The 13,891-nt window shown below is 45.2% G+C and overlaps 1 protein-coding gene across 1 annotated transcript in view; it reads left to right on the plus strand.

The window, feature by feature from the left end:
• The window catches only part of PLCH2 (phospholipase C eta 2), a 326,258-nt gene that overhangs the window by 299,651 nt on the left and 12,716 nt on the right, over positions 1–13,891 (plus strand). Inside the window, 4 exon segments of the mRNA XM_054009469.1 lie at positions 987–1,111; positions 4,764–4,848; positions 5,498–5,644; positions 7,024–7,103. Coding sequence (XP_053865444.1) covers positions 987–1,111; positions 4,764–4,848; positions 5,498–5,644; positions 7,024–7,103 — 437 coding nt within the window.

Here is a 13,891-nt window from a genome sequence, read left to right on the forward strand (position 1 = left end):
CTCCATTGAAGCAGATTTGTCCCTGAGAAAGATGAAATCATCATTTTTATTTGGTTGATTTCTCATTTAATGCGTCACTTTCTCTCTGTCTGAAACCCTTTATCTAGAATCCTACATATTTCTGATAATGTGGCCTTAAGCAAAGTATTTTAATACTATCTTAGTGATTGAGTTGTCATATGTAAACAACACTCACTTTTCTTCATTGATTTAATATCTGCCCAGCCCTGGACTTTTAAATAAATTGAATTTACTATCCTATCTTTTTTATTGCAATATCCCATCTCCTCCCACTGCTCTACAACAGTACAGTCCATTACTATCCCATGCTTGAGCTTGTCTTCAAAATGCTCTTTTAACTTCAGATTACTGCCGGCTGATGCTTTCTTTCTGTTCTAGTATAAGTCAGGAATGACACAGTAGAGCACTTGCTAGCATCCTAAGTCGAGAGTTTCAGTGTGTTATGAATTATTTCACCTCAGCAAAGTTCCAGTGTTTATGATGTCAAAGCAATTGGTGATGATTCCAAAGCCATAAAATTCAGGTCTGGATTTTGAAATCCACCACACACAATTATGGGATGTTCAGATCCAACTTTCGGTTTGGCCCCACCTCTCAGTGCCCCCGTTCTAACCTACTACCTGGTGATTAATTTGGTAACATGCGATGTTTGCATCTAAAGCTCTTTCCAATGGCCTTTGTAAGCAATTAACTTGTCCTTGGTGCTCACTATGCTGAAAAGTATCCAAAATGCTGTGCCAGTGTGTTACCTGCTTGTAAAGATGTTAATGACTATGGTGCATTTTTGGATGTTTATACAGTGCTTGAGGGGACTGGGTGGGGCACCTTCCTAAGCACAGTTTGTAACAACTGGTTGTAGAGTCAAATCAGCAAGGAAAAGAGAGAGGAAGAGCTCGCGGAAAATGTCACCATCCATAAAATAGTGCCAGTCCTCCTTTATGTTCTGCGGATTCTTGCCCCCACAGGTGTCTTTAACCCAAATTCTGAAGACCCACTCCCCAATCAGTTGAAGAAGCAGCTGGTCTTGAGGATAATCAGCGGGCAACAGCTACCGAAGCCCCGGGACTCCATGCTGGGAGACAGAGGAGAGGTGGGGAATGCTGAACGGGGGATGAGGCTCTCCTATCTGAGAGTGTGTGTCTGTCTGTCTGGGGGCTGGTCTGGACAAGGCCTTAACTTTTTGCATTTGTTTCTATGGGAAACACTGAGCTTCACTTCGAATATATCATGCAGCTCATTAGCTTCCAAGAGCACCAGGTGCCTTTCCTCCCTTACGCATTGTGGAGCTAGTCGGTTCTGCCTTATTCTCATACGGCGCCTCTAGGATGTGTAGGAAAAGCCAAGATGCTCGATCACTGTGACGGGTCCCTATTCACTGCAGTGCTCTTAAACTCTCAAACAGAGCCAACAAAACCCTGCGTCCCCTAAAAGTGCACAAAACTGCTGAGCTCGTCAGCAAGACAAATGAAGCTACTTGAGGGTCCCTCTTGTCCTCTGCCTGTGTGAATAATATTCCCAGCCTCCCACTCCCCAGTACAGCGCATTGTGTGCCTTCTCTACTCGTCCCCTCTTTGGTTTGGTTTGGCTTTGTGTGTGTGTGTGTGTGTGTGTGTGTGTGTGTTTTGTGGCAGTTTATTTTGTTGTTTAAAGCCTCTGGCAACTCTGATTAAAGCAAAATCAGCCAGTGTTGGGGCTTTTTATTTCTTCTGCTGTTGTGTATCAAATGCTTGTGGAGTATGGCCAGTGTGCCTTTATTAATTAAACATTAGTCTTCAGGAAATGTGAAGACCAACCAACTAGCTCCAAGTAAGACTTCCCCTCAAGCCTTTAGCCCATTAGAACTAGAACCGAACCTCTGCGTGGTTCTGAAATGCTTGGATTTGGAATGAATACTTTGAAATACTCTTTCCCTGAATGCTTAGTGTTGAGAGATGTATCAGTCTGGAATGGCTGTCATAATCCAAATGAAGATTCTGGCCAGAAGCAGCAGGATGGTGTGCGGTTGAATTGTTGGATTGTTGCCTTAGAGATACAGATTTCAGTCCTAGTTTTTCCACAGACTCCCTGTTGGGCAAGTCACATAATCTCCCTGTGCCTCAGGTCCCCGTCTTTGAAACGGGGATAATAGTCTCCCCTTTTCCTGCCTTTTGTCTGTCTTGTGTGTGGAGAGTGAAAGCTCTTTGGGATAGGGACTGTCCCTGCATCTGTGTAGCACCTAGCACAATGGGGCCTTGATCTCAGGTGCAGCTTCTAGGTGCTCCCGTAATACAAACAAGATTTATTGGTGGGGTGGGAGGAGCTGCTAATATTGAAAGATTAATGGGCCATGGGCTCCACATAGAAAATAATGAGTCAACATCTTTCTTTCACTTCCCTTTTTTATTGCCAAGGGCACTTGGGCTGTGCATAGGTTGTCTTCTCCTCAGAGAGAATTTTCATCTCCTTTCTCTCCTGCCTGTGTATTCCCCACCCTCAAGTGAGGCAAACCTCACTTTGTGACATCACAGTTAGATTCTCTGGAGGGGTTTGTGGTGTCACAAGCAGAGGGTGGTGACAAATGGGTCCTTTTGGCAGGAATAGTTCCCTAATAAAGTTTTAAAAGCAAAACAGAGAAAAGGTTGAGGGTGGGGAAAAGCAGAAAATAATTGAGCGGATGTTGCCCCAAAACTCCAGATTCCAACACCCGTGATGGTCATTATATCTCGCAGAAACTTGGTAATTCCATCCCGGGGAGATTACAATATTTCAAAATTTGTTTTTGTCCCAAATCAGACAAAAAAATCTACCTTTTCATTTTTTTCACAAAATGAAATAGGTAACTTTTTATAGAATAGAAAAGTCAAAACAATAAAATTGAAATGAAATGTTTGGATACTTTCCTATGAAAATTTTGATGAAATTGATACGTTCCCATGAAACGTTTAGATTCACAGAATCTACTTTTTCTGGCAGCAGATAGTTCTGTCCGAAAATTTTCGACCAACTCTAATCTTTAGGGATCCCAGTTTCACGGCTCAGGTCCATCTTTACACAATGCATTGTCCTGAAGTATAACAGGGCTTCAAGGCTTTCACTGACACGTTAAGAATTTTAAAATTCCAGTTTGAATGGAATGGAACAGCCCCACAAACCCGAGTCAGCTGGCACGGGCCAGCTGTGGGTGTTTAACTGCAGCGTAGACAGACCCAAAATGACTTAGAAACACCATTGACACCTGTGCCCTAAAGTCCCTTAGGCCTGACCTACACTAAAAAGTTCGGTTGACCTAGCTACGTTGCTCTGGACATGGAAAAACACCCAGCCCTGCCCAATGTAGTTAAGCCCACCTAACTTCCCTGTGCAGACAGTGCTGGGTCAGTGGAAGAATTCTTCCGTCGACCTCGCTACCGTCTCTCAAAGAGGTAGATTAACCACAAGGATGGGAGAACCCCTCCCGTTGGCACAGGTAGTGTCTCCAGTGACATGCTGCAGCTACGCTGCTGTATAATTTCAAGTGTAGACAAGCCCTTCACTGCTTTCGGAAACCCCACCCTTTCTTTTATTGGCCGGGTGGTAGGACCTAGAGGCCCCAATCAATTATCAGGGCTTCGTTCTGCTAGGTACTATATACACGTTGTGAAAAGAGAGGCCCTCCCCCAGAGCCTTTTGCAGAATAGAGCTATATGAACAAGGTTCATATATACCGAACATTCAGCTGTCTTGCAAGCAATAAGGAAGGGAGGTAAGATGCTTGTGTTTTTCTTTAGTGACAAAGTATCCCGTGTGCTGAAGATTTGTTTTCTGCCGAACACCAAAACTCTAGCATTCAACCATTACTCAGTCCAGCCACTCTGTGGTTTTTTTTGTTTGTTTGTTTTGTTTTTTGTCATCCCAATTTAGTTGGTCTCAGATTTGAGATGATTCCTTATCGTTTTTGTCAGTTTCGTGGACAGCAATTACTTGAAAGGCTCTTCTCCCTGCTGAGACGGTATTGACTAGTGGTTGTACGCGCTCTGTGTTCAGCATACACTGACTGAAAGCAGTAGCAGGCTTTCCTAGGATCTAACTAATGGTTGAGTTACTATTCTTCATCCCCACTACTGTTAATTTTAGTTCCTGGAGGTCCCAACTGAGATCGCGGCTCTATTGTTCTAGGCAGGTATAAACACCCAGCAAGACACGTGCCCTGTCATGAAGATCTTGAGTCTAAACAGATAGCAGGAGTGGGAAAGGAGGCACAGAGAACAGAAGTAATTTGCCCATAGTCAGAGACCAGAACAGAACCTGCATGTCCTGAGTCTTAGTCCATTGTTTTATCCACTGGACCAGGCTGCTTCTCTGGTCACCGAGATCTTCCACGACCAGACATTCCCTGAACTCGCTCGGTTTATGTTGTCTTGCAAGTTGTCTCTTTACAACTTATTTGCAATGGTGACCACCCTGAAGAAATTTTTAAAGCTTCTGCTTAGATGTACACTGAATTGAAAGATATTCAAATAGAGAGAACTGTTAACTTGCTGTGAGCTGTAACACCCATTTTGAATCAACGGGGTAGCGGTCACATGATGATGATGATGAAGGTTATTATATTTTTTTAATGCGATATAGTCCTACATCTTTTAGCAGCAAAGCGACAAGTTACCCATATGACCCTGGCTGTTTCATCTGCAATAGCGTTTGATGCCCATGTGGTGAAGATAAGGATATTACTTGATTTCTGTCTTTTTCATTTTTTAAAATATTCTTTCCTTTCTCTTTTCTAGATTATAGATCCATTTGTAGAGGTAGAGATCATAGGGTTACCAGTGGACTGCTACAAAGAGCAAACTAGAGTAGTTGATGACAATGGTAAGACCTGGTTTGGGTGTTTGTTTTTTGTTTCCCCCTTGCCATCTAGTACACATTTGGACGTGAAGTTCGAAGGGTCATTTTGTCACATGGAGGCAAAATCGGCCAAACTTGAAACCCATTGCAGCAAAGCATTTAGCACAGCTTAAGTGTTGTTAACGTCAATGACGATTACGCGTGTTCCTATGTGTTTTGCTGAATCGGGGCCTAGGTAAGGGAGTGTTGTGTAATTACAATTTTGGTGCAATGAGATAAGACACCCAGATCAATCTGTTTATTTATATCACACTCCTCTTCATTAGAGAAGGGTAGTGGTCAGGACAGGAGACTGGAAGCCAGCAACTTTTCAGGTCTATCACTCCTTGTTCTGCCACTCGGTAGACCTTCGGAGAAGATAAAAATGTTTGCGAGACATGAAAATCCTGTGTTTCTTACACCGTTGCAGCTCCCACTGATAGGAGTGGGAGTTCCAGATGTGCAAGGAATACAGAACCAAAGCCTCTATGGTCGATTAGAGGGACCATTACTGTGTAGGAATTGATGTATCTTCAGAACAACATAGCAAGGACTAAATGGTTTCTGGCCCATAGCTGGGGCTGCTTGGTGCCACTGCAATGTAAATAACAAAAGCTGATTCTCCAATTCCCAGGTTTCAATCCAATGTGGGAGGAGACTCTGGTGTTCACAGTGCACATGCCAGAGATTGCGCTGGTTCGCTTTCTGGTGTGGGATCATGATCCAATTGGGCGGGATTTCATTGGACAGAGGACGTTAGCTTTTACCAGCATGATGCCAGGTAAGGCCGTGCTCTCTGTCTCGATGACATACAGGATCGATTGGCTGAGGCCTTGTTCTATAAAACTCCTTTATTGTGACAAGTAAAATATCTCCCAGGGTAGCTTTGCCACGTGTGCACACAAATGTGCATCTGCCCTGGGGAGTTGTTGTGAGCCGGTGGCTAGAGCAGGAGACTGGGTAGTCAGGACTCCTGGGTTCTGTACCCACATCTACCACTAATTCATCGTGTGACCATGACCAAGTCTCATAACCTCCTCCTCGGGCCCGATTTTCAAAGGTGCTCAGTGGCCAGAAGTTCTCATTGAGAACAAATTCTAGCTACTGATTTAGGCACTTGTATGGACACTGGTGTGGAGCTAGTTTGAAAATATGGTCCCTTGTGCTTCCGTTTTCCCACTTGTAAAATGGGGATGCTAATCCTTGCCACTATCACAGGCATGTTATGCAGCTTAATTAATGAATGTCTTACGCTGCTCAGGTTTAAAAGTGCTATTGGGTAGAAGTGCGGAGGATCAGGAGGGACCTGAGAAAGCACTATCTAGCTAAGCATGCTGGACTGCAAAGGCTACAGTAAATGATCTATTTCGTTCTGTCCCGTTGTTCTACAACTTTTATTTTTTTTCTCAAATGTATTATTTTTATTTGGCAGCGTTTTGGCTTTCGACAGCGTAAATGAGATACAGTGACTTTTATAAACAGTGGGGCAAACTTCAAAAGCCTTCCTGAGCAAAGCTGGAGTCGCATTTGGTCTCGTGTTTGCTGGCAGCTCGCCAGTGGCCACAATTACTGCCGGTGCTAGTTGAATGTAAAGCAGTCTGCTAGTTGGGCTGCTGGTGAGATCTGGGGATTTGTTTGTTTTTATTTTTTGGGTGTTTTGTTTTTTGATTTTTGTTTCCTGTCTATTTCCTGCTTTTTGTGCAATCTTATTTCACATAAAAGCATCCTGGGCGCAGCTTTTTTCTTTATCCATCAGAGCAGAGGAAACTTAGGTTTATTTAGGGTGGGGACCCACAACCCCCATCTGGGTAATGATTGTAACGTCTGCTGAAGTATTAGTAATGGCCCCAAGCCTGCCAGGGACAAGCTAATCAATTATACATTGCAGAATTGACAGCAGCAATAGTGGAAAGTGGAAAAAAATAGTGTGAGCTTTGTTTGTTTTTTATAATAAGGAAGGGACAGGGGAAAACACCAGTAAACTTTGTAAATGGTATATGGCTCTCACTCAAATCAAGTGTGGCAAGATGATGTACAATCCTGAGTGCTCAGCGGTTAGATGGGGACGGGAGAAAGCTTGTTAATTTTTCCCCCCTGTGGTTAGAAATGGAAAGTCTGTAGCGACAGGAGGCTCTCATCTCTGCCCCCTCTGTGTTTCAGGCTATCGGCACGTGTACCTGGAAGGCATAGAAGAAGCGTCCATCTTCGTTCATGTAGCTATTAATGACATCTGTGGTAAGGTGAGTGACTGACTGCAGCACCATAATGCGGCCTGCGTTTGTAAGCGTGCTGGCGGGGTTTGTACCATGCAGGGAGGGGGAGGGCCCAGGGATGGGGCCCAAACTAACCCATTTGTGGAATCCAAGTAACTGCCGCTCTGAGGTTTTTATAGTAGCCTGAGATCTCTTTAAACATCCCTGTAGCATAAGCAGGTGGCACAACCAGAGAAGGAACCCCCATTGCACAGCTAATAGATTCCTATCTAGATTCTCCCCTTACAGTGCTTCGGTTCTGGGGCATTCTTCCATCGCTTCCCACACCATATTGCTCCTAATGAAGGGCCAAATCCTGACGCGGTTCTTACTCGCTCCTTACGGCTACTGGACAAAACTTGGCTAGGAACTCTGGTGTAACTCTGAAGTGGCTGCATTGAAATGGCAGAATTCAGCCCATTGTCTGAGTAAGGCCTTCGGGATTTCGCCTAAGTGTCCTGCTATCGATGCAGCCAGATGCAGCAGCACAAACTGGCGAGAGCCTGCTTGTTCAGTGAGCAGGTTCTCTCTCTCCATCACCACACGCCTCTCCAGGCACCGGGCATGTCTTCCAGCCCTTGTGGGGGAATCAGAAGAAAATGGAGCATTTAGACCATATAAAAACGTGTCAGGCTGTCTATACATTACATAATACATCTTCTGGTGGTTTCTGAACACCCCCCACCCTTGTAACACTGATACAAACACTCATGCAAAATGAAGAACTCACCCACCCCTAAAGCATTGTGTAATTGGTGGACAGCTCCTAAAGGCCCAAAAGGGGATGGCAGCACCCTGGTGAGTGATAGCGTTTATAGGCAGGGGTATAGCACGTCAGCACACGTGTGTGCGTATATACGGGTGTGTCTGATACATTTGGTGCTGGTTTGGTGCTCCTAAATTAAAAGTGCAGACCTGCTGCGCTTTCTGTTGTTGCGGCTTTCTGGCTGCAGAGTTTATGCCATGAATGCTCTGTCACTCTGCCTCCCCGATGCTTTAGCATTTTAAACATAGCGCTGAAGCATTGCCAGTTTGAAGACTTGATCCCTGCTGCTGGACTTTCATTTCCGGGTCTGCCTTTGACTCTTGCTGCGCTGAGAAGTGCACAAAGTGGCCTCCCTCCTGGTTTGTGGAGCTCAGTGGTCACTCCTCCCCTGCATCCATCTGTCCAGCCTTTGGCTTGCTTCACATGCAGTCAAAATAGAACTGCCTTGATGACCTGTTCTGATTTCAGATGAGCCGTTCCCAGGTTGACAGTACAGCCTCAGAGCGTCAAGCTTCCCCCATAGCTGAATCGGAGACTCTTTCCCCTGCAGTCCATAGCGCTCAGTTACACATCTCCCGTGTGGCTTCTGCAGTGCTTAGGAAACCGCAACCATAGTTTTGTATAAGGTGATAAAAAGAGGGGCAGCAGGCTGCAATACTGGCATTCGGACAGCAGGAGGCAGTATTGAACAGGCCAGGAATCCTAAGAGTCTCGAGTGTTGCTCATTTTTAGGATAATTTTTTTTAAAGTCATGTGGCTATTTTAGGTGAATTCTAAAATAGGAAAGAGTTGGGCTAACTCCTGGGAAAGCTGCACTTTGGAGCGTAGAAAGAGGGTGGGTTTCTGAAAGGGACGTCCCACGGCTCATTTCAGTTAATGCCTCTACAAGGAGAGGACTGTCAGGCTATTACTGCCCAGGTATCTAAAGCCTGAATCGACAGCTTTCCGGCAGGCACAGCTCCCTCCCTTCTGACTTCGCCGGCAGCCTTGTCTGCAGCATCTGACCCAGGATGTCATTTTCCTCGTGAGAGGAGGATAGCTCTCAGGAGCAGGAGACCTGAAAGCTTTGGGTGAGAGGGAAGTGGCCGGTGCTGGGTGATGAGCAGTAACGTGGTCAGTGTTAGGTGCTCCAGTCTGTGGTGTGCCTAGCCCATCCACAGCTTGGTAATGCCCAGGCCAGTTAATGCCAGTCTCCTGGAACAGGAGAATAAATGGCAGGCTGAGAATAGCTATTACGAGACTGATTCTGCCTGAGCTACCACTACTAAGTGCCTGAGATCAAAGCAGTTGCACAGGGTGTAAATCAGACCTGATTTAGCCTTCTATAATTCTGTGGCAAAGAGTGTGGTTTGGCCCAGGGACCTGCTTTCAGATACATGCTCCCTGGCCTTGATTCAAGCAGCATTATTCGGTTTTACCCCACAAACCTCTTTTTTTGATTCTGGGGTCACTGTGTGCAGGTCGATTGCCTTTTTCCTGGCCCCTCTTGCCCCACCACACCTAGACTGGGCGAGCCAGATGGTCAGGGCCCTCAGGACAGCAGCCGGTGCGTGACTCACTGGGCCACGAAGGTGAAACAAAGCGTCTCAGGACTGCACCCCTTGCACTGACCTGCAATTGCCTAACGGTGCCTCTCTGCTCCACAAGCGCAGCTACTGAGCTGACTGTCCCAGCCAACCCCCCGCCCCCGTGTTAACTCTACTGAAGGCAGGTCATGGAAAGAGAAGTGATAGAATTTACCAAAGTAAAACGTTTTCTAAATGCAGATTCTCCTCCCTGCCCCAGTCATAATGCTACAAAACAGGTACATTCTTCCCTCCCTCCTGATGCAGTATGTTCATGCTGCTGCAGCTACTGTGTGCTAGAGGGATGGGGCAATATGGTGCCCTCCATCAGAGGACGCTGTGCGTATGTCTACACTGCAGTTAGACACACACGCGGCTGGCCCATACCCGCTGACTCGGGCTAGGGAGCAGCTTAATTGCAGCGTAGACATTTGAGGTGGGAGGGTCCTAGAGCTTGGCTGCAGCTTGTCTACACCGCAATTAAACAGCCCCTTAGCCTGAGTCCAAGTTAGCTGTCACAGGCCAGCCATAGCTTTTTTAATTGCAGTGTAGACCATAAGGGGTCTGGCTAAGCTGTCCAGGCCCCCTCCTTTCCCCTGCTCCTTTCAGGGACGCTGTTGCTGGGGCCAGTTGTGAGACCTCTGTTGCTTAGGCAGTTCCATAAACATGAGTCTGCTATTTCTGACCCAGCCTGAGCTAGGAAACCCTGGAAATGTCCAGAGAGTGTCTGTTGGTTCCCGTGAGACCCTATTGTAACTTCTCAGCCGTGGCGCAGATGCTTTGCTGCACTGGAGATGGCCCTGAGCCTCCGAGACTGTCACTCACTGATTGCACAACTCACAGCTCCCCTGCCACTATAAACCTGTTTAATTGTGTTTGCTTTTGGGCCTCTGTTGTTGGAGTGGTTCCCAGAATGCTCCACTTCACGCATATTTGACCTGCCGTCTTTCCCCCCGCATCCTCCTGCCAAAAACCCCCCAGAAAGGAATGGCTGCCACTATCCTTGCTGCAAACCCAAACCAAGGGAGAGAAAAAGGCCAAACGATTACCAGTGCTGCATATCGTAGTACCCAGGTGATTATTTAGCTCCAGAAAACTTTGTCTGTTATAGAAGAAGCAGCTTCTGGAGCTTAAATCCTATACTTCCCAAATACTACTTAGCACTTAATTACTGCACACTCCACAATGGTGGGGGGTTGTAGGGTGCAGAGGGGGGAGCATCAGGACTTTATCTATGGCCCCAGGTGATTGGAGAGGGGATGTACAGGGAAGGAATATTCCATCAAGAGACTACTCCATTTCCGTTACTTCATGAGTTACCTCCCTCTTTATAAGAGTTGCTTCATGTCTGGCCCCTTCTACTGCAACAGGCAAAAGGAGATGGGCTAGTTTTTGTCCATCTGAAGATGCCAAGAATGAAAACAAACCTGGGGATGAGGGTGGGAGATAAGAAAAAATATACATGTATATTTTGTACATCTACCTACGGAGGTGAAAGGCCTTATATACCCTTACTGTTCCAACTTTCCCAGAGCCATCAAAGGCTTTGTCTACATTGGCAAGTGAAAGACAAAACTTCTGTCATTCAGAGGTGTTAAAAAAACACCCCACTGAAAGACACAAGTTTTGTTGACGACAAGCGCTGGTGTGAACAGTGCTTTGTCAGCCGGAGCGCTCTCCTGCCGACAACGCTAACGCCGCTCATTGGGGGTAGACGTTTTTTGTCGGCAGGAGAGCCAACAAACAGCGGCTACACTATGCACCTTTTAGCAGCATGGCTGTAGTGACACAGCCGTGTCACTAAAAGCTGCGTAGTGTAGACATAGCCTAAGACTCTTCTCTTATTGAGTGAAATCTTGGCTCCCTGGAAGTCAATGGGAGCTTTGTCATTATCCTCCAGAGGGCTGTTTTTAAATGCCCAGCCATTCTCAAACTTGGAAGTCAATTAAATTCAGAGGGCACTTTTTCAACTCTTTTTTCCTTTCCTTTTTAAAAAAGCTTAAATGTGCTGTTTTCTTTTCTTTCTTTCTTCTTTTTTAAAAAACATGGCCCTAATTAAAGGCAGGGGAAAGTGACAGGAGATTTTAATTAGGGCAGCAAGAAATAACAAAATAAACAATAAAGACTTTGACTCAGTTCAAAGAAGTCCGAGGGGAAGCTAGGGAGCATCTGATGCCAGCTTCTGATGGTTTGAGGGTAAAACTGTTTCAAGTGTTGCCTGGCAACAGCCATAAAGGAAGGGGAAGGAAAGTGCCCACCTGCCCAGCCACATGCTGGGATCAGAGGGGATGAAAAGGAGGAGCAATAAGATGAAGGCATTTAATTTCCAGTTAAGTTTCTTTCTAAGGTGCCCGCTTCCTTCTAGCCTCTGGCTGCCGGCTGGTATGCAGTCTCTGGTTTTGTATCCCTTTGCCTTATATGATTCTTAGATGCAGAGAAGTTGTCTCTTCAACCCTGGTTATCTACAGGTCAAGTTCTATGGTCTCTCCTCAGTGCACCCTATTGTGTTACAGCAAGAGGAAGATGACCTCCTAAATCATAGTCATCCCTAATCTCGGTGAACGTTTCCTCTGAAGTGTCCTTCGCCCCCTCTTGTGTGGCAGTTCCTTGGTTTAACTGCTCCTAGGAAACTATTTCATATCTAAATTTGCCTTTCTTTAGTTGAAGGCAGGCACTTCCTTTTATTACATCCTTGGTCAGTCTCGCATAATTATTTGCTTTTCTTGATTTCTCCTTTTTCCCCTTGAGTAACTTGCTGATAGATCATTTTAATTTGCAGCAGGGTGACTCATCTGTTTAAACCTTTACAGGAACTTTTGGGTTGTTGGATTTTTCTCTGAACACTGTCTTACACAAGTAGTTATCTTTAAGCACATCAAAGGACCCCTGCTGTTTCATCCCTGTCTTTATCTCTTAGCTTCCAATCTACAGAGCTGATTTGTTTTCTGATTGCTTTATTTCCTTTTCATGTTCTCAATATATTACACACGCCGCTTGTTGCTTCTCATTACCACGTCAGCCTCTTTAGCTTTGCTGGTGTTCATATGCTAATACTGAAATCTCACCTCAGGAAGACACAGCTTTTTAATGAGCCTGTGGACACTTCCAATCACATATTCTACAAAATGTGAGACAAAACACCCCCGGCCAGCCCTGTGTCTCCACCTCGCACAACACCGGCTCACCCCAGTCTCTTTGGACCACATTCTGCTACCCTCCTGTTAGGTAGTACCTTGATGTGTAAGCAGACTCATTGTAATCAACAGAACTGCAGATGGAGTAAGTTTAGACTCAACAAGAGCAAAAATGGCAATATCTGACCCACAATCTACATCTGGAACACTCCCCAGTTGATTATAAAGATTATAGTCAACAAGACTTCTGTAGCCTCCATCGGAACCCCTACACCTCTTGTTAGCTCAGGCTTCTTGCTTATATGCTTGGATCAACTTCTATTTGTCTGCTTTGCTAATGGTTAGAGTTGAAGTCTCCTGCATTTCAGCCTCTTAGCAATGTTGCTCCAGTCTCTCTGGTTTTGTCTGGTCTCAAATCACTGGATCAGTTCCTATTGTTTAAATTTAGGGCCAGGTCATGAGATGGTATAAATCAGTGTATTCATTGGAGCTATGTCCAGTTTACACCCGCTGGGGAATTGGCTTATTGACACCAGTGAAGCTATTCTGTTTTATACCAGCTGAGGAATGAACCTTTAAACTGAAAGGATGTTGACTCCAGTTTTTCAGAAAGACTTCTGCTCCACTCCATGTTTCTATCTGGATACAAGTGCTAAAAGACTTTGCAGGCATTAATATTTGCTGGTGTTAGACATCTATGTACTAGAAAATGTCCCCACATTTCTATTCAAGAACCAAACGGGAGGGTGTTTCTGAAAATCAAGCTCTTTGTATCCAATGTTGCTTATAAATAGAGATGGTTGGAAAATCTGTGAGTTGTTTTATTATTATTATTTTTGACCAAAAATTGGGAACATTCTTAGACAAAAATTTTAATCTCCCCCCTTGGTATTTTCCAACCAACTTTACTTGAAAAAGAACCCTGGGTGGACCTGTGGTAGGAACCTGTGCAAATGCCTAGATCATGTTAATTTTGGGTGGTTCTGTGCTGTGTTTATGTTATTGGAACAAACAAATTTTCAAAAACAATTCTCAATCAGTAACGATGGGTCAAAACCAGAACCATATATCTGACTATTTCCCCATACACCTGTGTGAAAGCCATGTCACATGTCTCCAGACAACCATAATCAACCCCTGGTTTTGCCTATCCTTACTGATCCATTTGCTCCAGTGCAAATGTTGTTCTTCACTAGCGTTCTCCTAAACTTGGGTATTGTCGCTTCTTCGATAATTCATAGTTGCAAAAATAGGGTGTCCCAGCACCTCTAGTTAACCTAAAACCTCTTTATGGACCGTTCTGTCTCCTAG

The sequence above is a fragment of the Malaclemys terrapin genome, chromosome 19 (genome assembly GCF_027887155.1).
Source record: "Malaclemys terrapin pileata isolate rMalTer1 chromosome 19, rMalTer1.hap1, whole genome shotgun sequence".
In the NCBI taxonomy this organism is placed as follows: Eukaryota; Metazoa; Chordata; order Testudines; family Emydidae; genus Malaclemys; species Malaclemys terrapin.